General features: G+C 35.4%; 2 protein-coding genes across 2 annotated transcripts in view; both read right to left on the minus strand.

Annotated features, from left to right (window-relative positions):
• Positions 1–16,937, minus strand: part of LOC128211833 (helicase POLQ-like) — a 386,931-nt gene extending 369,994 nt beyond the window's left edge. The window contains exons 1-8 of the mRNA XM_052916916.1: positions 16,856–16,937; positions 15,194–15,336; positions 13,966–14,106; positions 12,124–13,563; positions 11,543–11,605; positions 10,806–10,938; positions 10,089–10,267; positions 8,923–9,123 (exon numbers count right to left, since the gene is read on the minus strand). Coding sequence (XP_052772876.1) covers positions 8,923–9,123; positions 10,089–10,267; positions 10,806–10,938; positions 11,543–11,605; positions 12,124–13,563; positions 13,966–14,106; positions 15,194–15,292 — 2,256 coding nt within the window. The 5' untranslated portion in view covers positions 15,293–15,336; positions 16,856–16,937. The remainder of the gene's footprint in view (positions 1–8,922; positions 9,124–10,088; positions 10,268–10,805; positions 10,939–11,542; positions 11,606–12,123; positions 13,564–13,965; positions 14,107–15,193; positions 15,337–16,855) is intronic.
• Positions 16,938–19,510: 2,573 nt separating this feature from the next.
• Positions 19,511–23,036, minus strand: LOC128211953 (uncharacterized). Its single transcript, XM_052917119.1, has one exon. It carries the CDS (start codon positions 21,988–21,990, stop codon positions 20,305–20,307), a length of 1,686 nt encoding a protein of 561 aa, XP_052773079.1. The 5' UTR covers positions 21,991–23,036; the 3' UTR covers positions 19,511–20,304.
• Between the last annotated feature and the right edge of the window lie 483 nt (positions 23,037–23,519).

Below are 23,519 nucleotides of genomic sequence, written 5' to 3' on the forward strand. Positions count from 1 at the left end.
ACAAAGAGCTCTTTATGTTATTAACATCAACATCATTTAACTAGTTATTAAAGAGAGAAAAGAAACCGTGTTGTTTATAAACAACACGTATTTATCCAAGTCTTTAACCCAAGATGGAAACATATTAAATTTACGTTTGGAATCTATACTTGAAATCAATATATAAATATATAGCATGAGTATTTTTCTTCATTCCAATCCATTAAAATCCCAATCACTTAACAAAATAAACACATTTACAACAAAAACAATTACAAAAATACTTGTCTTATGAGGTATTTAGTGTATGCAATTTTCTTCAAGAGTTATCTCCACTTCAGTAGCGAGAGAGATTTTCATCTGATTTTATAAAACTCGTACAGGTATAAACGATGGAAAAGTCGGTAATGCGGTAATAATCTGAAAGATACATAAAGAACTTGAATGAAAAATTTCTAACACGAGCAAAATCAGCCGTTTAAATTTTGCGATTCTTTCGCCTTTGCCAAAACTTGGCGCACACTGCAACCAATAGCAATTAACCAGAATGCAAAGAATATCCAGTCCATGGTCACCATAGGCAAAAGCAAAGGTCAAGGTCGGCTTATGGCAGTCGTCAGAGCAGCCCGTCGTAACGTTTCCAGCACAGGGAGTAAATCCGTCCTCGTTTACCTTGCCGTAGGTTGGGTAGATCCATACAGACCCTAAAGAAAGAAACGTTTACAATATTAGTGATACCAAATCCAAGCGTTTGTAACCATGGCAAAAGCTAATGTGAAGGTCAGGTTAGGATAGGCATCAGTTAATTAAGCATGTTGTCAAGCTACATTTTGTTAAGCTATCTTTATACATTGGCTATTAGTCCTAAATACGCTGGGTTGACTCGTATGACCCTAAATGGGTGATAATAACATTTTGTTCGTACAAGTAATATATTGATGGGACATAAGCCATCACCTAACTTGACCTAGATTACAAAGAGACACACATTCGAACAAAGTGTCATAAAAACATGCAGACAATCTTATCTCGTAAATGATTAGTTGTTGAGCATTTAGACCGGTTGTCCTATTTTTTGACGCTAACATGACCCATAATCGAACTTAATCTTAAGCCATAACGTTACACATGCTAACATTACTCTTAGTCGAACTTGACCTTAAGCGAAAGAGACACACACGCTAACATGACCGAACTTGAACTTAAGCGACAGTCACACATTCTAACATGACCCATAGTCGAACATGGCCGTAAGCGCATAGTGATATACACGCTCACTTGATCCCGAAGTCGAACAGGACCTTAAGTATAACAGATACACTTAATATCACTACCCCAAAGTCAAGCTTAACCGTGAGTGTGTAGAGGCACAAACGCTAACATGAATTGCGCTAGTTACTTACTCTTTATTCCAAAATGACCCATTTATTGAACTTGGCAAGATTTATCATAATTTGACCTAGTTACCTACTTTTTTACCCGACATGCCAATAATCAACTTTGACCAGATTATATTGAAACAAACGCTCCGAGCAAGAGACCATACTGAACGGGTTTATTAACATGGTAACTTTCTTTTTGACCCGACAAGACCCACCCTCGAACACTCTGGTATCTTGAGTGTTAGCAAAGGTATTGAACGTTTGACCAAATTTATAAAGATAATTCTTATCTAAGTTTTATAAATATTAGGAGGAAATGTCACATCAAGCTATTATTAGGATTTTCTGAATATTTCGCCTGGTGACCTACTTTGGAGCGGGTTTGACCCATAAGCAGTCTTGCCTTGAGCATTGTTTAAAGACCGGCACATTGTAGCCAAATTTCATGAAAAATAGGTGGGAGACGTGACTGCTTGCATTTTAATAAACATATTGGTGACGTCTAACGACACGGGCGGCGAAAAACAACCCTGTACTTTAAATAATCTGACCTACACAGAAACAAATTATACATACCACAAATGAGCCATGCAAGATTAAACACCAGCGCAATCGCCCCACAGATGCTTCGCGCCACATGTGCGCAACCTCCGGTCTCCGTCTCCTCCTTCCCCTCTTCTCCATTCGGTTTGCGCACCGCGCCGCTAAAGAAGATGGGGGCGACCCCGCTCACGATCAGCCAGATGGGGATAAGTCTCTCCAACGGACAGTCGTCTATGTGGACCGCTCCTGTAAAATACCAATCGGAAAAAAATGTTATTTCATGAATACATTCAGAACACCTCGGCAATCTCCGCCACCCGCCGAGCCTCGGATGTATGCCGGTGTTTGTAAAAGTAGTTCGCAAAATGAATGGTAGTGATATTAATTGAAGTTTAAACGTGTTTTATTACTAAGGTGCTCCTATTGACATGATTGGACATACGTATTGCATATGATACTTAATGGTCTCATTAGGGTCGAGGTGTGGCTTTATTGTTATTGCTTAATTCATAAAAGTTTGCCTTAATTCACGAATATAAAGGAGCAGGTGAACTTAATTTCGAGGAAAAATAAGTGCCTTTCAAAATGTCCTTTTTTTCTAAAAAAACATATTGAGCACAAAATGCGTATTTTTTTCAACCGTTTAGACGGTTCCATTTTTGGTTGCTAAGTATGACGTATTTTAGGTCCTGAAAGTCGAAAAAGATGTCTTGATAGAAAAATAGAAGGAATTGCGAACCGACGGTAAAGACACTTTTTTGTCTTTCTAGACGTATGCAACAAAATTGTAGCGAATTAAAAGTTATAATATTGTGGATTCTGTGCAAGGAATATTTGTTCACATAATTAGAGTAGATATTTTAAAATGTACATTTTTTTCCTCGAGTCTGAACGCACCTTGCTGCTCCATTATATTGATCTAATAAATAGTACGATTCGTAAATGTAAATACAGGAACCCCGTGTATGCTAAACAGCAAATGTATCACGACGCTCCGCCGAGTAGTGCTGTTGAAGACAAGATATCTTTTAGGATCAATTCAGAAATCAATATTATCATTTTCCACCGTCAGAGTACCATTAAGACTAGAAGACAGTTATACCTGTTAGTATCCAATACCGAAGGCCATCAGGTCATGTGGTTGCGGACATTTCTACTTTAAGATATCGGATCGGACGTGATGCCAGTTATAACCTAAGGCTTAAAACACGCTTCTGACAAAGTTAATGGAGGAGCACAAACGCATGCTACATGTCAAATACGTGTGCGTAGGTTGTTAGCACAGGGGTTAGTGCTCTCTCTTCTCACCAAGACATCCCGGGTTCGACCCCTGGCCTGGGCATACGTGAGTTTGGTTGGTGGTAACCATGCCGGATACGTGGGTTTTCTCGAGGCATACCGTCTCCCCCACAACAAGACTATACACAAGCGCAACAAAGCGGCAACCAGAGTGATCAGGAGAGGAATAACTCTCCCACAATCGTTGTAAAATAGATATAAAATAATATGTGTCTTCAAATTAAATCGGAATTTAGAGAAAACAAAACAAAACGAAAAAAACTCATTGTTTTGATCACTCATAGATTGGATAATTTAAAATGAATAAACCTCAGTGCCGTTTCTAGTACTGGCTTTAAAGAGGACCAAAACATCCATAAACTATGTAAGAGTCACAAGCGGTAAACTCTCTATCCGCCCATGAGAGTGTATGGCATTCGAAAGCCAACACAGCTTGACATCTAAAGTGCACTTAATGACAAATCTGTGTCAGTAACTTATTCAATGACAATCGGCAAGTGGACAGCAGTCAACACCATCAAGATACGACTTATATATGAACGTTTTTTGTTGTTTTTTTGTTAAGTTTAAACTCTTGTTTTCTCTTACAAGTTTATGTTCCATATAACAGGAATGATCTAAGCTCACTATAAAGAGGATAAATGTTTGTTTGAGTGTTAGATCGTAATTCATTATATGCTTTCATGTGGTTTATCGAGATACACCAGTGAAATAAAATTGATATTTCACTGTTTCAAACAGTGAAATATTGCACTGTTTCAAACAGTGAAAATATCAATTTGATATTTTCCACTGTTTTGAAATTTAAGCCCGCTCTCGGTTCCACACAAACGTCAGCGCGCACAGGGGTAGGACACAACGTATGACGTTACGTGTGCATTCAAATTTGAGCGCTTTTTTAAAAAGAGTATTTAATGACTTTGAGGCATAAAATAAAAATTGTTTGTTTCAGTGTAAGATAGCAATATATTTCACCTATTGAACACCAAAAGTAAATATTTCAATCGTGGCTACGCCACTCGCGAAATATAAAATTAATTATATCACTCGGTGAAATATATTATTTGTCATCGTATAATTTGCGTAATATTTTCATTTTGAAGAGGTTTAAGACTTGCAAACAAAGTTACTTTTAAGACAATCACAATGAACTTTTCGGTTTTGTGAAATCAAATTTTAGGCTAAATGAAACTTATGCTTGAACTTGGTCGAGACATTGGGTGTGTATCTGTGTTCCTGTCTTGTATCTAGGTCATATGACTTCATTATTTTTATTTTATTGATTATTTTTTATTGATTTTTTTATATATATCATCATTCGAAATAAATGCATTATCAAATGACTTTTTCAGGGACATTCTTGTTTATTCAGTTTGTACAACACATAAACAAACCGACCAAAGCAATGTTTATACCTACATACTTCATATAAATGTGTTTGTACTTTCTAAGTAAAACATCATTTGGGCTATTTATAATCGTTAGAACTTAACATGTATGGTGTTATACTATGTTTGGGACCCAGAATGCATGACCTTGTTTCAATATTCTACATGATAATTTCCACAACAAGGAAGAACTAAAACACTTATTCAAACGGCGCGTTTCAGATCTCAATGACTTTCAAGTTACAGCGTTCTTTTTAAATAGGGGATTCCAAAACATATTGAAATTACAAGGAAACAGTTGAAGCTTCAAAGCCGTTCAACGACAGACACTTGAAAATAAGTAATGGTAAATCTCTGCTTTAAAACAGAAGCTGATTTCCACTCATTATAACATAAACGACACTGAGGAAAACACACCGACATCAAAAATGACACTATTTGTTTATTTCATTTTTGTCTTTCTGTGTCCAGTTGCTTACGCTGACCAACCAGATGATAAGTTTTCATACGAGTCCAAACTTTTGGAGAAAGTGATCCGTATGGAGATAAAGATGTCGCAGCTGGAACAGGTGCTGGTGCAGACCGGAAACAAGTTCGAGAACCTCTTGATGAACGTCACGGTGACCTTGGAGAACAAAACGGCCGAACTGGACGTCTTGAAAGGTAAGGCGAATTTGTTTCATTATGTAAATCGTTACTCAGACCAGCCAATCCGATTGATTAAAATATAAAAAAAGAAAATTCTCTTTTTCTTCAGAGCAAAATAAAAACCGTCAACAATTTTGTGCCCGCCAACGCTGAAAATCAGTCAAAATACAATATTTTTACTCAATTATTGATACTGGTGAAATTATAGACACACTTCATGCAATGGATGTAAAGTCATATACATCTGTATAGTAAACGGTTGATGTGATAAGAGAAAGCAAGACACATTTTTATTATGATGGTTTGAAAAAGCAGAACTCGGAAATTCTAATTTGGAGAAAAAATATTTTAAAACAATAAATATACGTGCTATTATATGATGACGGTAAAGTTGGAAGGTAGTTGGTAGTTGGTAGTTGGTAGTTGGGGATTCGAATAATCAACTACTTACCAGTTGCCAATTGGGGATTCGAATATTCAACTACCTGCTAGTTGCCACTTGGGGATTCGACAAACACTGTTTTAATTCACTTTTATTGGTATATTCGCCAGTCGGATATTCGACCATTTCCAGTCGATTATTCGCGAATGTTCAACTGCAAACCAGTCAGTAGTTGGGGATTCAGATTATGTCTTTATGTATGGTTTTAAAAGTCACATATGGGAAAATTAATCGCCAAATGTTTCTTTATGCATGAACACATATGTTTCTTTGCGACAAACACTGTTTTAATTTACTTTAATTCGTATATTCGCCAGTCGGATATTCGACCATTTCCAGTCGATTATTCGCGAATGTTCAACTGCAAACCAGTCAGTAGCTGGGGATTCAGATTATGTCTATATGTATGCTTTTAAAGGTCACATATGGGAAAACTAATCGCCAAATGTTTCTGTATGCATGTACACATATGTATCTTTGCGATACACTATTTTAATTTACTTTTATTCGTATATTCGCCAGTCGGATATTCGACCATTTCCAGTCGATTATTCTGGAATGTTTAACTGCAAACCAGTCAGTGGTTGGTGATTCAGAGTATGTCTATATATATGGTTTTGAATGTCACATATGGGAAAATTAATCGCCAAATGTTTCTTTATGCGTGTTCACATATGTATCTTTGCGACAAACACTGTTTTAATTTACTTTTATTCGTATATTCGCCAGTCGGATATTCGACCATTTTCAGTCGATTATTCGCGAATGTTCAACTGCAAACCAGTCAGTAGTTGGGGATTCAGATTATGTCTATATACATGTATATGGTTTTAAAGGTCACATATGGGAAAATTAATCGCCAAATGTTTCTTTATGCATGTACAAATATGTATCTTTGCGACAAACACTGTTTTAATGTACTTTTATTCGTATATTCGCCAGTCGGATATTCGACCATTTCCAGTCGATTATTCGCGAATATTCAACTGCAAACCAGAAATGTCCGCAGATAGAGGGGACAACAAGTGTTATTTTTTTACCAGATTACTTTTCGAGATGATGATAACTTAATTTGAAGGTTTTAATTGGGATAGAGCATTAGAACATTAAGCCTACGTGCTCTATCGAGTTCGAGATCTCGTGGGCTACGGTAATATATTTTTGAAAACGCCGTTAGCTTATGAATGAAACATTTGTATTTACATTCAGATCATATAAACATATGGAAGGAATAAAATTAAACAGTGGCTATCTAGATCCTGGTACAAACTATGTGCTTGTGTTTATCTCAACTAGCACTAGCCTGTGCTTTGGACAAGGGGCTTAAATCAACAGATGGAAGGAATAAAATTAAACAGTGGCTACCTAATTCCTGGTACAAACTATGTGCTTGTGTTTATCTCAACACGCACTAGCCTGTGCTTGGGACAATGGGCTAAGATCAACAGATGAAAGGAACGAAATTGAATAGTGGCTACCTAATTCTTGGTACAAACTATGTGCTTGTAAAATTATAAATTAGCACTAGCCTGTGCTTGGGACAAGGGGCTTAAATCAACAGATGGAAGGAACAAAATTGAATAGTGGCTACCTAATTCCTGGTACAAACTATGTGCTTGTTTAACTCTCAACTAGCACTAGCCTTTGCTTGGGACAAGGGGCTAAAATCAACACATGAAAGGAACAAAATTGAATAGTGGCTACCTAATTCCTGGTACAAACTATGTGCTTGTAAAATTATAAACTAGCACTAGCCTGTGCTTGGGACAAGGGGCTAAAATCAACAGATGGAAGGAATAAAAATAAACAGTGGATACCTAATTCCTGGTACAAACTATGTGCTTGTAAAATTATAAACAAGCACTTGCCTGTGCTTGGGACAAGGGGCTAAAATCAACAGATGGAAGGAATAAAAATAAACAGTGGATACCTAATTCCTGGTACAAACTATGTGCTTCTGTTTATCTCAACAAGCATTAGCCTGTGCTTGGGACAAGGGGCTAAGATCAACAGATGAAAGGAACGAAATTGAAAAGTGGGTACCTAATTCCTGGTACAAACTATGTGCTTGTAATATTATAAATTAGCACTAGCCTGTGCTTGGGACAAGGGGCTTAAATCAACAGATGGAAGGAATAAAAATAAACAGTGGCTACCTAATTCCTGGTACAAACTATGTGCTTGTGTTTATTGCAACTAGCACTAGCCTGTGCTTGGGACAAGGGGCTAAATCAACAGAAGAAAGGAACAGAATTGAAAAGTGACTACCTAATTCCTGGTACAAACTATGTGCTTGTAAAATTATCAACTAGCACTTGCCTGTGCTTGGGACAAGGGGCTTAAATCACAAGATGGAAGGAATAAAAATAAACAGTGGCTACCTAGTTCCTGGTACAAACTATGTGCTTGTGTTATCTCAACTAGCACTAGCCTGTGCTTGGGACAAGGGGCTTAAATCAACAGATGGAAGGAATAAAATTAAACAGTGGCTACCTAATTCCTGGTACAAACTATGTGCTTGTTTAACTCTCAACTAGCACTAGCCTGTGCCTGGGACAAGGGGCTAAAATCAACATATGGAAGGAATAAAATTAAACAGTGGCTATCTAGATCCTGGTACAAACTATGTGCTTGTGTTTATCCCAGCTAGCACTAGCCTGTGCTTTGGATCAGGGCCTAAAATCAACAGATGGAAGGAATAAAATTGAACAGTGGCTACCTTATTCCTGGTACAAACTATGTGCTTGTAATAATCTCAACTAGCATTTACTACAGTCAAAACCAGTTATGTTAATATCTGTTATGTCGGTTTTTTTCCTTATATTGAACATTTGTACATGCAAACTTCAAATATATTCTTGTTTGTATATTCATTGATCAATAATTTTTGTAATAAATTCAAACAAATTATAAAATATTTCTCTATTTTTATTTCACAATAGTTTGTCATTTGGTTCAATTTTTGATATGTTGAACGTTTGTTTTAGCTTAGTATTTCTTGCTGTCCCAACAACCTCAACATAGCAAGTTTCGACTGTAATGTAATATTATTTATTCACTGCAGAATTTGCTCGTCAATCTGACCCATCAGTCAAGTCTGGTAAAAGTTAAGTGGGTCTACCAAATTTACCATAGACAAAGAACAAAAAAATATGGAAAAAAGAGCTTTCAGTTTGGTAAAAGTTAGCAGTGTCTGCCATGTCTGACTAACTACATCTGTAAATAGAGAAGGATGCCTTACCTCATCAACCACAACTAGTCCCAAGTTGTCCATTCTATCTGTTTCGATCATGCTGTTAACAATCGACTGGGCCTTCTCAATTGTTGCTATGTAGAGGGAGCGATTTGCACGTCTATTTATAGGTGGAAATCGACCTTTGCTCCCTGCATACTCTTCAACATGGAAGTTAAGATCAACAGCAAACTGGGACATGTTCCGCACCTTCAAATATAAAAAAAAAGATCTCAATTGTAAATTAAGCAAGTCAGATTACAGATGAGATATTACAAATATTATATTTTCAATTGAAGATGAATATAAAAATTTTACCATGAAACATTATTGAATGCAAAGAGCTAAAAATTGACTTAAAACCACATGACAGTGTAAAACTTTTGTTAAATACCAAAAGCAATACTGAAGATACTACAACTGGCCGGTTGGTCAGAACTTTGTTAAAGATACCACATTGCTAATATCATCATTGTTAACTTCCCAAATCGTTACTGCTCTGGAAGTTTAATGGAAACACTTGTGATCTGCTGCATTTCTCACAAGATCTGAGACAACCGTTGTAACTGTACTTGTTTATATTTAAAGATGTGCTCTTACTCCCAAATAAGTTATACCACAATTAATGCAATTATTTTAATTTACTGAAAAGGATAAATAAAAATCAAAGACAATGGCTCTTATGAAGGATACCATGTTGAATTTGAATGAAAGGTGCAGAAAACATGGTATTTCTACCTCATATGATAGTTGATCACTGTAAATCTTTTAGCATTCACCAGTCATTTAATATTTGTGCGTATTTAGATATCAAATACACAGTTACAATCTTGTTATCAGTAATTAATATTTTCCATAAATGCATAATCTAGTAAGTATTTAAAGGTTTGTTGGTTTTAAATGTGCATGTATTGATTTTAAATACGAGTGTCACTTTAGACATGTGAGCACATAATCAAATAGGTTACGTTTTAAAGTTGACAACGATGCTGTTAGTTCTGAACAAACAGAAACCATTGTTTCATAACTCATACTTACTCCTAAGCACAGGGCACAGAAGGTAGAAAATTCAGCTCTCTATATGCTTATCAAATATTGCTCTCCCTCAGCCAATTTCTTACCACTGTGGGCAAGTGTGTACTGAATATGATTGAAAAAACTATATTTCTGCTTACTTTTTCCTGCACAATGGACACAAAGGGAAGAATGAGCAGGGCATCCCGTTTATGACACAGCAGCTCTTTGAGTATCAGGATTTCCGCCACCAGGGTTTTACCGCCACTTGTGGGCAGGGAGTATATCAGGTTCCGGCGGTCAGCAAGGGCAGGTAACTTCAGGCATTCATCTTGCCATTCTAAGAGAGAAAAAAATTGATCAAGTATTATTTGCGGATAAATGCAGAATTTCCCATGCCATATTGAGGCTTCTGTTAAAGGATGTCTGGAAGTATATTTTTCCCTAAAAGTGTGCCAAAACATCCAATATTGAGTCCTTGGAAGTACAAAAACTTCCACTATTTTGGAGAAAACTTGCAAAAGTGAAGACTTAGAAGTTCAAACATCAAAACCTGCTGTCAATGTTACTATATGGCAACATTTTAAATAAGTCTTAAAGTAAAATGAATTATCTAAATACGTTTTTGTGAAGTTGGAATTTAAGTAACAAATTAAAAATATATTTACGAATCTAGTTGAACGGTAGCGTATCCTTCTAAGAATTTGACAGACATAAACTTCCACATTTTTCCTTAGTGTGTAATAACATGAACTCCCTTTCTTGTGGGAAAAACTTCCAAAATTGATGAAAAGGAAGTTCATACTTCCAATTTCAAATTCCTAATGTAAGCGCTGATGCTTCTGTAACAAAGTCCCTGATCTAAACAGTTAACTCACCATAGAGAGAGGTAATTCCCCGATGATTTTCAAACAAATGTTTCACTTTTGATGGCAGACCATAGAAGGGTCCCACATCAGACGCTGCCCTCTCCTTGAGTAACTCTGTCTCTAGCTGTACCTTCTCCAAAACCTGGAATATCAGTGAAAACAAACATGTTCAATTTTGTTGTCATTTTTGCCTTGTGCCTCTAAACTGGGTTTACTTTTGAATATTCAAATCACTGGGCTTGTCCCAGTAGTTTTCATTGTATTAATCATGTCAATGTCATAAAATAGCAGCCAGTCATTGAAATTAGACTTCTGGATGATTACGCCCAAAATCTTACCCTACTACTGCTTGGCATCAAAAAAAACTTTGACAAGCCCTGTTATATAAAATCCCAAATTTGAGCTTTCAAGTTATTTCAATCACTGGCAACAATAGTAAAAAATTATGACACAGTAGCTCTTAAAGTTTCAGGATTTTTACGCCACCAAGGTTTTACCGCTAATTTCCTTGACACGAGGCTCTCATTTTTCTGAAATTAATACATGTAACACAACAGATAACATTAATGTCCTTTGATCTAGTAAAGTTCAAAATCATATTGATTTTTATCACCTTAACAAGCCATCAAATCATCTTTTCAATCAATCAATCTATTACAAAAATGTATGACTATGTGGGCAGTGTTAAAGAAGATTTAAGTAGAATGGTGAAAAGACAAACCATACATGTATGTATGTGTGGTTACCTGTTCTCTAAGGTGGTGTTCCAAAGCACCAGGGCCTTGTGGAGTCCTCTTGCCAGCATTCTCCTATAGAAAACAGGTTTAAAAACTTGTCAACAATATATCCGCAAACATGTTCAGAAAGAACTTGAGGTTCACAATCCAAAAATAGATGAAGCATCATCTGCATTTGAAAATGCAAAGAATCATTTGTATTTTGACATTTTCCTGACTAAACGTAAATTTATATTAGGATTTAAACATTAGTTCACCTCATGTAAATCACTTATAAAATGACAATATGAAAACAATCAAGTAAAACAGCATTGTTTGATATTGGCAATAGTGCCGCGGAGTTATGCAAAAAGGGGCGACAATTCAGACAGAGTTATTGGCCTGTGCATGTGCATATTGCCTATGGCAACATGTTTATTAAGTCTCATTTGAATATCTTAACCAGTTTCTGAGTTACACATATGGTCAAGGTTAAAAAATTTGGGCTAGATGATGTTGACAACATCGACATAAACAAGGCTTTGAAAATAAGTCAACTTTTTTGGTTTAAAAAAAACAACAGATAAACTAAAGTAAGCTATATGTATTACCATGAGTCTTTTCTTGATTCTGTCCTGCAGGGAATAAGCACCCGGTTTGGGAGTTGTAGGCAAAGCTGGTTGGACTACATGTATATTCAACAATGTAGATGCTTCTTTTAAAGCTGTCTTTTTAACATTTATTTCTGAATTTATCCCAAGTGTCTGGACATCTTTAATACTTTCCACATGCCTTTGTTTGACTTTATTTTCTGATTCTTTGTTAATTGCAGTGTTCTTCACATCTTTAAATTCATGTGATGATTTAGAGCCACTTTGACCAGAATATAACTCTTTTGATTTAGATGTATCTCCTGTTGGATCATTTTGAGATATATCACATTTTAGACTTTGTGTATAGCTAGATATTTCTTGAGAACATATATCAGCTTTTGTCTTCTCCTTTGAATGGCCAGTTCTTTGTACGGCATTAGAGTTCAAACCATCATTATCACAGACAATGTCTTCAAACATATCACCAGAAGTATTAGCGGCACCATCATCATTCTCAACTTGTGATTCTACAAATACACCAGTCATACTACAAAGGCCGGTTTCTTGTACCTGGGAATCTACAAACTGGGTACCAGTCCCTCTAGGGGCACCTGATATTAAACTCCCCGGATACTGAGATTGACTCTGAAGGATTGAGTTATACTGAGTCCCTGATACTAAATCATACTGAGTTTGTACATTTTGTGACTGTGTGTTTTCGGGGTTTGAAGGCTTTTTAAAAGGTGTACACCTATAATGAAAACCTTCTTTGTCTTTTAGTTGAGTTGTATCAACTGCTGTCAATATGATTTGACTAGCACTGGTATCATTTTCCAATTGGGTTGACGAAAGATCTTGTGTTTGCACAATGGACACGGATAAATCATCAGTTTTGAAATATGGAGTACATCTGAATGCCGGCTTCATTTCAGTCCCATTTTGCTGAACAATTTGAGACTTTCTTGTGCATATGCATACACCTTGAGATTTTTGACACACAGAACACTTCTGAGTTTGGGTGTAGTCTGAGAGAACTGTTGTATCACAGACAGTGTCCTCTCCAACAAATGAAAAGCTAAACGTTGATTCATCATTTGGCTTTCTTGAAATCTGAGTCTGACTATTGTCCACTGTAACTTTTTTCCTATCCAAAGGCTGAGTGGCTTTATAGCTCCTAAATCTGGGGTTTGTGACAAAATACTGGCTCTGAGAGTCAATGGTCGAATCTTGTAAAATTTCACCATTGCTGACCTTATTATTCAAAGCTTTCTTCAACTCTGCTTCAACACCTCCTATGTGTTCAGAGTCATTATTTTCTTTACCACTGTTCTGTCCCTGTGTTTTGATTTGAGAGATATGCTGGCTAGTTATGGAATCAATGTCAAGATCTGCCAGAAGAGCATCACTTGTGTTGAACAGGTCTTCATCTTGTAGAGCATAGGACTTGCGTCTTTTGGCCTACAAGGAAAAAAATACTTCTTACTCTTCTGACCTACAGCTATTCCTTTAATTTTAAAAATTACAATTTTATTAGCAGAGAAATGGTAAATATGACAATACTTGTGATATCATCAATGAAAATGGATTCTTTCAAGGAATGATTGACCTTTTCGAAGTTGTGAAACATTGTGCTAAGAAGCGGGTAATTGTTGCTATTTAGAAGGACTTTAGAAAACTAACTCTACTTAAATTCTACATATTTCATGGCGTGATGATCATTTTTGTTTTCCTACCCAGGGATATTGTTTGTTTGTTATCACTGTCAAATCACTTGACTGCAACAGGTAACGGCAACATGTTTTGCAGAAGTTTTGATAAACAAAAGTGAAAATCTTCAAAACAGGGCAAGATGAAAAGTACCTTTGGTGTTGTAGATTGATTAACACCATGTTTTTTCTGAGGACCAAGTGTATGCCTGCTGGACTGGAAGGAATTGGCAAACCACTCACTTGAGTCCTCTTCTACTTTTGTTCCTGATGGTTTGCGGCGTTTACAGCCAGCCTGAAAATATAGTACCAGGTCTCATAGTAAGATCGTAACTTTTCACAAGCTTTAACCCTTAAGCTGCTGATGGCGATTTTAAAGGCTTTGCAAACAGCTTGGAACCAGACCAGACGCCGAGTAACTCGGCGCCTGGTCAGGTTCCAAGCTGTTTGCCACTCAGTCAATATATCCTCAAAGTTTTAAGTAAATTAAAAGAAATTTAGAATAAACCAGACAACATTTTTGAGCAGACGACAATTTACCCAGCATGCACAGGGTTAATAAGTATCTCAATAAAATGCCATTATGGGTATGACATGTACATGTACATCTTTCACCATTCACATGTTCCAAAAAAAAACAGCTATTCTTTGTTCCATAAATTTAAGAAAACAGGGTTAGAATTAAACTTTATTATGCATATGTACTCGTAAAATGACAAAACACGCCTTCAAAATTTATGTTATATATCATAACATTAAATATTGTTACTATACATAGGCTGCAGCAACGATAATAAGCCCAGTTAAGGTCCTATAGTTGGTCTCTTTGTCTGTCTTATACTCATATGTTCGTTCAGCATTTTAGAAGACTAAGCATTAGGATTATACATCACACAATGTTGTCTACAAATTATGTAATCATATAATCGCATACAATGATAAATTGGTCAATTTACATGTATGAATAACTGTCTTAAATTTAACCTCCAGCATCGAAATGGTTTGTGAGTTGATCCAATATACATGATCTGGGGATTAGGTATTAATTATTGAATCATTCAAATTAGTTAATGACAATATGAAAGAAGAATTGTGGAGTTATATCCACTAACCCAGTATCATTGTGTACATTATAACAGAGGAGCCCAATTTGATATTCAAGTGCTCTACTTTCCATTTGACATAATTAAAATCAACTCGCAGAATTTTGCAAGCTTGGGTAACAGTCACTAGCAATATTTAAGTTGTATTCATACTTTACCAGTATGTGAGTCCAAGTGCAAACACAACTTCATCCAATTCAAACCCTACACTCAATCTGTTTTACATAGACAAAAATTTGTTAAATTATAACATGGTTGACGTTTTTTACCAACACTAACCTTCTTCGTATTAGCCTGTTCATCCTGCCTCTGTTCAGCAGATTGTCTTCGCCGTGCCCTCTGCAAGCGTCGACTTGGGCCTTCCTCAACATCCGCCATGATAACAAGAGTAAAAGGTCCTTAGTTCACACGATAGGAGACACCTGATATCCAAAAATTTGGCCAGTAAAATAAAATATATGACTGTTTCAAACTAGACAGAAGACAATCAGTGATTTTAAAGGGTTATATACTGCCTTTTGGGATATGTTCGCTGAAGTGAACACCATATCTAAACCAAACCAGAATTCATGGCATTTTTTCTTGCCATTCATTAATTGTTATTCATTTAATCTTGCATATCAGTCCAAAGATTTTTGTCATATTATGCTAAAGTGTCATATGGTTTTAACAGTCGGTTGCATTATAACTGTAAAAGTTCGATATCAAACATTTAATCATTCTTTAACTGGTCAAGAGTACATGCATGTTATTTTTGTATAAGTAAACCTAATTTAAACAGCTTACAACTGAGATCTTGGCAAATAATTATATTTGTCATAAGGACCCCACTGGAAATAAGTTGAATAACTTTAATGGGTTATCCTGTGTTATATATTTGTCACATTAAATTAAATCTTTGTTAACGCACGTATGTATCCAAAGCATTCTAATGATGTTGTGCTTTAGTATAGATATCATCACTAATACTTTGTTAATCAGTCTGTGTTATAATATGAGATATTTAGTTTGTTACTATGACATATATATGCACGAATAAATCTATCTATCTATCTATTCTGTTATTTTACTTGTATACATTGTACAGATAAAATAACTATATCATCAGGAAAGAGAAGTAAAATGTAGTTAATAAAACCAAAAATGCAAAATAGATAGATGTTAACCTTTATAATAAATCAGATAATTCTCAACATTTCTTTCTTTAGGTCAGAGTTGTGTGACATTGAATGATTGCAATGTCTCATGCTGGAATTTGAAGGACTTGTTGACAAATTGGTAATTTACTAAAAGAAAAAAGGTTTGTCTAGTAGTTTTAGTAGAAAAAAAAACTGATTTATGTAAAAAAAACTGATTTATGTGTTTGTTTTGTACTTTGGTTATTCCTTATATTTTATGCCACATTTCATTGGACCATCCTGGTCAGTTGACACCAGGTGACTTTGATATGGGGGTTACACCATAAATTTAATGAGTGGTAAACATTAAAAAAATATATTTTGGAAGCCAGAACTAGTCTGGTATTGGAAACAACCGTTGGATCTGTGTAACCGTTACCTAGTCCACATAAATGTCTGTCAACGAGTTTTTTTGAAGATTTTATTGCTATGGCAGACTCAAGACAGGGATACATAAGGAATGACAAAATAAAAAAATATCCATGAACGCTCATTATTGTAGCTAAATACCTTAAGATCACAGTGACTTGGAGGGAATGTGCTGAATTTTGACCTCTACAAAATTTAGTGACATTTTACCTAAAATAACCTAAAATATATATTTTTTTCTTCAGACTCATCAAAGGGGTCACTCATACCAACTATCTAGCATAAATAACTATGAATTACAGCACTTTCACAAAGTCAGAAAATCTCGATTTGTCTAAATACTCTATTTAGACAAATCGAGATTTTCTGACTTTGAACATATAAACTTGTTGACCTGTTGTATGCATGTAGTCTTTAGCTACATCAATAATTTTATTATAAAACCTCTGTCTAATATTTATTATTTTGATTTTGCCTCCATATAATAGCCGCTTAACTCAACAACGTGTTCAAATTCTTTTAGAAAATAAATAGTCAAAAATACAAGGAATAGGTTCAAAAACCATAAAAGAATGGACTTAATGAGCCGTGTTGTAATATAAATGAAAACTAAAGTAAATGCTTAACACACCTTTAGAATGAACGTAAGCGACTTATTTATGAAATTATAAAAACCGTTTTCTTCCGTACCAATATTATTCATAGGTTATTTACAACCATAAGTTGGGTTTGGGAAACGACATAACACTATCTTAGATAAATAAAACATATAACAAATGTTATCTTGAGGACACCAATATAATTTGACCAATTTCCAAGGTGAATGATAAAGTCGATGAAAGAGAATTGTTATGGTGTACGTTACTATATCGATCAACCTATTCAAACAAATAAATAACAGCAGAAAACGTCAATTCTGAATGTAGTAATAATTCCCTATTCAAGAGCTGAATGGCTATTATCATGAATGTATTCCAACAACGTACGACTTACTACATGATCTATTAAAGTCACGTAAGCTACATATGTGTTGTAACAAAATATTTCTGACAATTTTAAAAGCATTCTATGTAAGACGGTTAAAAATGAAAACAGTTCTATAAATATGAAGATTACCCAGCAAAATAAAGGAAGAAAATAAAACAATCAAAACTCGGGTTCTAACATGTTCTGTAGTTAGCAACCTTATCAACTGCACCACTTAAGAGGTGATTTACGATTGTCTGATTGGATAATAAGCGCTTGTTCCAAATAAAGCAACTATATGGACGAGTTAAGTTGGCTTCCAACTGTTCAACTTTACTTCGTCAATGTTGTGTTAATTTACTTGCATCTCGAAAGACAATGCAATAACGCAACAGTATAGGAGCATGCCAATTTGAACAAGGTACTTTGATCTAATTATGTCGTTCAGATAAAAAATAATACGGAAATATCGGATGGTCCCAAAAGTGTTCATACTATTATCGAAAAATGCATGATTACGAAAGTACATTCAAAATTATTATTTATGTCATTGGTTTTAGAATTGGTTATACATATCTTGAAAGCACTTACCAAATAATGGTCTAAGGTAGTATTTTATCTTAGACATGACAAAAAACGTGAAAACACACTCAAAATAAATACTTATCTACTCGAAGAAGACATGTTTTTCATTGTTTAAAATGTAGACAGACATATTTTTCTTACGGTTTCGAGTGCACGTGTATATTGTGGCCTACTTTTGCCCAGGCTACATTTTGGGGAGTCTGAAGTTTATATCATATATATGTAACCATTATAAAGAACAAATTATTCATTACGAGCTAGTTCCGAAAAACAGGTGCTCACTCATAAATTCAACTTGTAAGTTAATTAATTTTTTTCATTACAGATTAAAAACGAACAAGCCGACGTCTAGAAAGCTCTTTTAAAGGTCTGTATGAAGTTGGGGAGTAAGGACATCATCTATCTGTTGTTGAAGATTATCCCGCTGCCGTTCAAAATTGTACAATGCAATTAACAGTGTATATTTCTGAAACTGTTAGTGTCGAATATTTCTGCTGACATTCTCTAAATCAAATCCACCAATATATTTTTGACCAATTGACAGATTAAACTGTTCCATGTTGAATCAAATTAATATTGTACAAAGTCCTTTGATACTTTTTAATACCTTACACCTTGATACCGCCCATACAAATTGTCCCAGATCGTTGTCGCCTTAAGTAAAGGGAGTGGTTAAAACTTGTTTGGTGTGGTTTCTCAAATAAGGAACAACAGTAGTTGCTAATTGCTGTACTTTTTCATGCAAATGTTTCACGATGCTTTTGTTTCAGGACTGTATCATGAGCGTGGAGGGATAACACGGAAGATGTCAAGTCAGCGGCCATGACAGTGATGCCGTATTGCGATTTCCGACATTAACTTTAAACATTCAAAGTTACACATTATCGTTGATAATGTCCATTTTCCTAGCTTAATTGACTGCACATATGACGATATTTTAAAGAATATTAAACTTTTACGCCCAAATGTATTCTTAGCTATAGGGAAAATAAGGAGAAAACAATGAGCGATACCTCCTGTTATTGAACAATAACGGCAACTTTCGTATGTGCACTATATTCTAAATCCAGAAGTAGCACTTTCCCGGTATTGATTTGCATTATTATTAGGCGTAAACAGAAATTGATTGTTTACACTTACCCGACCGACCCTATTTTTACTCCCGACCGTACACTTTTTTGGCCGTACTGTGGATTTTGTTCGTTATGTTATTAAAAATGAGCATTTTTTTTAATTTGACAAATTTATTTTCATTTTTTTTACAATAGTGATATACCCTAATATAGGTAGGTTTGGTATATAATAAAGTTATGCCTACCTATCTACCCTATTTTTTTAGATGTTAGTGGAAACAAAGAACTTTTTTGTGCCTTATTATCAACAGATTATGTCAATTTATGATTCTGATATTGTTTTGATGTTTCCATCAAATAACCAGCATAGTCATGAAGTTCCATCACAGTTGTTGCTGCACAAGCGAAAAAAGAACAGATTTATGTTTTAAGTTTTATTTTTATACGATATAGACATGGATTAATTTTGATAGTCACAAACTCAGTGCTCTTGGATATTCGAGTAGGTTTAGATCTACTCAGGAAATATAAAACAGTTAAAATATATATAATAAATAAACAAAAGACGAAAACTATCTTTAGAGATCCATAAACAAATATAAAGGTTTAAAAGGCAAAAACAAGAATAGCGTTCGATACCCAACTTGTTTCCAGATATACAATAGGCACACGGCTTGTGTTCATCTTGCAACATCGTCTTGAACATATAGTCTTAAGATTTACATTTCACATATAATAGCGGAATAAGATATATGTACATCAAAGACAAAAAAGTGTATTGAAGTATACTTGGCAAGAACACATGTTGTACTGAACGGGAAACGTATTGTATATTAAGAGCATTAATAAATGAACCAACTAGAATTACACTGTACAACATAGTAACACTACAAATAAGACAGACTGGTTGAACGACACCTTACGAAATAAAACATTACAAATTTCATCGTTCGTTTTGCAGAATGCAGAAAAAGTCCATGGACATTTAGACGACAGATATTAGTTGGGAACTTCGTGTTGGCATATGTCTTATTAATATGTCTGTCAACTTAACATTCGAACATACATGGTAAGCTTTTAGGAGTCAGTATGAAACGTTGATTTTGATTTTATATTTAAACCTTTAACTTAAAACGGTGCTTCCAGTATCTGAATTCATTACTCGTTTGTACAGTCTATTTTAAATCATCATTTGTTTCAATTTACAGTTACACAAAATCTACAGTATATTAACTTCGTACGCTCGATAGAGAGGTTTAACATCAGGTTCGTCAGCAGCTTCTATATGTTCAGGTTCCTCCACCTCTTCATCGCTTAATTCCCTTATTTCAGGCGCTCTACATGTTGCAAAGTTGTTATTCCTGATACTATGCAACCAGTTGAACACTTTCAGGTTCCTATGTGCCCGGTCAAGGGCTTGTCCTCTGTTCCATTGATCAAGGTCAGTTTCTTTAATTTCGTGGTATCGAGGTCTACCCATTCTTACTTGAATGTCATCATGTATTACTCCACTAAGATGTGGTGATATTCTCATTTTCTGAATAATTCTTGGTTTATGAGCAAAATCATCATCAGTATGAAGCGGAAATTCTTCAATTGTTCCTATCGTCTCTTGTCTATCATTCGATTCACCATAACCAGTGGCACGTTTTAACGCGGTCCGAGTTATTGTTATTCTCTCCTTCACTCTCTGTGTAAATTCCCGCTTTAGATCTATTTCCAAGATCTCTCTGTCCCCTTTCCAAACAGTAACCTTTTCTTCGTTTTCCTCCTCAATTCGACTCTCCATCTCTGAAGGTGAGTGCGTTCTATAGTCCGATCCTTGCACTGACCTTGGTGTTTCACTTGTAACTGAACCCAAGTGACTTGCAGACGGAGACGACGACACAACATCTAGTAGCGAAGATGAAGATTTACGAGAAGGTCTCTTACTTCGTCTGCTTGTCTCCTTTTCCTTTCTTAGTCGTTCTTGTTCAATAGCAAGTAAACGATTCATTCGCTCTCTCTTCAGATCAGCTATATCAAGCAGTTTACCCCATGGTCGTTTTGCGTTTGCTGACAACGTCCGTTTTAATGGGGCTTTTTCGGATTTTTTCTCTATCAAATCAAGGAGATCAAACAGACTATCACTTTTTTTCATTGCAGTTTTGTCGATATATCTAAGACCTCTCGTAATACCAGCTGTAAAAAGGGAGGTCTGCTCGTCTTTTTCTAGATTTCTGAAAGCTTCAGATTCATGTTCGTACTCCCCACCCGCGTACATTACTCCGTAGCTATTAGCCATGGCATTCTGTGTTCTTAGTAACTGGTTTAAAGCACCAACTCGTCGTGTAGCAAACACCACCCACTTAGATTTAACACCACCACTCTCGTCTGTAGTCGTTGACGCCCTGGAAGCTGCGCGGCGCTTTTTACGCTTCTTTTCTTGTGCGTTTGGCAGACATTCTGTCTTGTTATCAAGAGAGGAACAAGTCAACAGAGATAGTTGGGTTTGAATTGATTCATCACTTGGTATTCGTCTCAACTGGTTAGTTTTATTGTTCGTTTCAATGAGATCAGCGGTTGGAGTTTTAGATCCTTTTTGTGGTGTCCTAATTTGAACACGCTTTTTGTTATTAACCCGTCGTTCCTTTCCAAGCTTTGCACTAAATATCGGCTCCCTTGGTGGTTTTTCCAGCGGTTGGACAGTCGACCAAGTATGGCCCACCATCCAAGACTGTAGCGACCTTGATAGACGTCCGTCTTCCGTCTCTGTGCAAGTAGACGCAGCATCAAAATCTAAAGACTCGTCACTCGATGTGTCGCTCATATCTAACTTGATGCTAGCGCTCCCTAGTCGAAAAGAAGGTAATGGGCTCTCAGCTAACGACTCCCGGAAACTGTTCATTCCTTCAACAAACCTCATGCTTCGAGACTGTTTAAATTGATGTTATTTCAGATTTATTCCATTTTCACTTCAGTCGTATGTAAATCTGATTTTATGTTTGATTAATCGACTGGATATTACTGATATGTTAATACATATTTGTCATTTGTATCAATGTTCAGTGAAATGTCAACTCTCGTTCTCTGTTTTGGATATACCAGTATTGTTTTTCCGGTATAAGGTGTCGATTCCACGGTTAATAAGGTTTGAAAGGAATCAAATTTTACGATAAGTTCTTCTCACATTGGTGTTAGCTGTTCCATGTAATTTTAGAGGTTATCGAATACAAATCTCAAATGTTTTCAGAATAATTCATAACGAATATCAACAAGTCATTTTGAATCAGCTTTGCTTAACGTGGTAAACATTTTGCGTTACTGTATATGTTAACGTTAAATTATAAGCAACAACTTTTAACTGGCTCCATAAACGATCCACTTCACTGGATTTAAAAAGTCACTTTGATATAAATCAATACATACATATCAGTACGTTTACTGTAGCGTATTTCATGAAATAATATCCATTATAACATTTCATTCCCTGATATAACACTGTGAAAAGTCATGTATCTTGATATTTAATCCGTCAAATATATCCGAGTTTATTGTTCGGTATGTTCTCTCAGTTAAGTTTCTCTAGATATGTACTCGCTCACATAAGATTAACCCGTGCTGACAGTGCTTTTCTATTAGCGTCTAAATTTTCTAAAAGTGTTCCAATCTCCCCGTTGATTATCATTAAGAAAACAAATATTTAAAACTTTAGCACTTGCTTGTAACTATGATTTATATCAAACTGCAAGTCACTCTGTTATCCATAGGTATTTGTGTGCTGAAATACATTGAAATTAAACACTTCAACCTTTTAATGTTTTAATAGCACTGGAATTAACGCGATCCTTTCATTAGACGGTCAGCTCCAATATTCCGTCTGCTATTCGTTGTATCATTTTCAAAGGCTTTAATATCGGTAAAGTAAACCAATGCCATTAAAGTGTATGATAATCCAAACACTTATTCAAATGTTTGATTTTGATTTAAGCTCCCATGGACACAGCTATTTTATAGATGCAGCTAGCAATTAAAATGTTCGAATAAATGTTCCATTCGTTAGCACTTTGTCAATATAGGTGTCTAAGTGTCCGCCTTCCTCGTCGATGTTATTTTAATCCATTTATTGAAATTTTTATTCAGATGTACAAACCATATCAATAAAACTTGTTTTTATATTTATGGCATCAGAAAATCATTAGAGGTCATATATTGATAGGATTTTAACAGCTGTTGTATTCTTTAAATATGATAGAAGCTGTCTATTTAAAGTCGCTGTACAATAAGCTTTGAGCGTAAACTACATTATTATAAGTGTTTTTTCAGAAGAAAACAGAAACCCTTTTCCCAGCGAATATCATCAATCCTCGTTTTTCATTTTTTTACTTGAGAAAACTTAAAATTAAATGATCACACGTGAGTTTCTTTTTGACGAAAGTATTCATCTCAAGTGTT

This window comes from Mya arenaria, chromosome 12, assembly GCF_026914265.1.
Source record: "Mya arenaria isolate MELC-2E11 chromosome 12, ASM2691426v1".
Lineage (NCBI taxonomy): Eukaryota > Metazoa > Mollusca > Bivalvia > Myida > Myidae > Mya > Mya arenaria.

Excerpts from the sequence above, each read along its gene's own strand:
- LOC128211953 (XM_052917119.1), bottom strand. The coding sequence starts at position 21,990 with ATGAGGTTTGTTGAAGGAATGAACAGTTTCCGGGAGTCGTTAGCTGAG.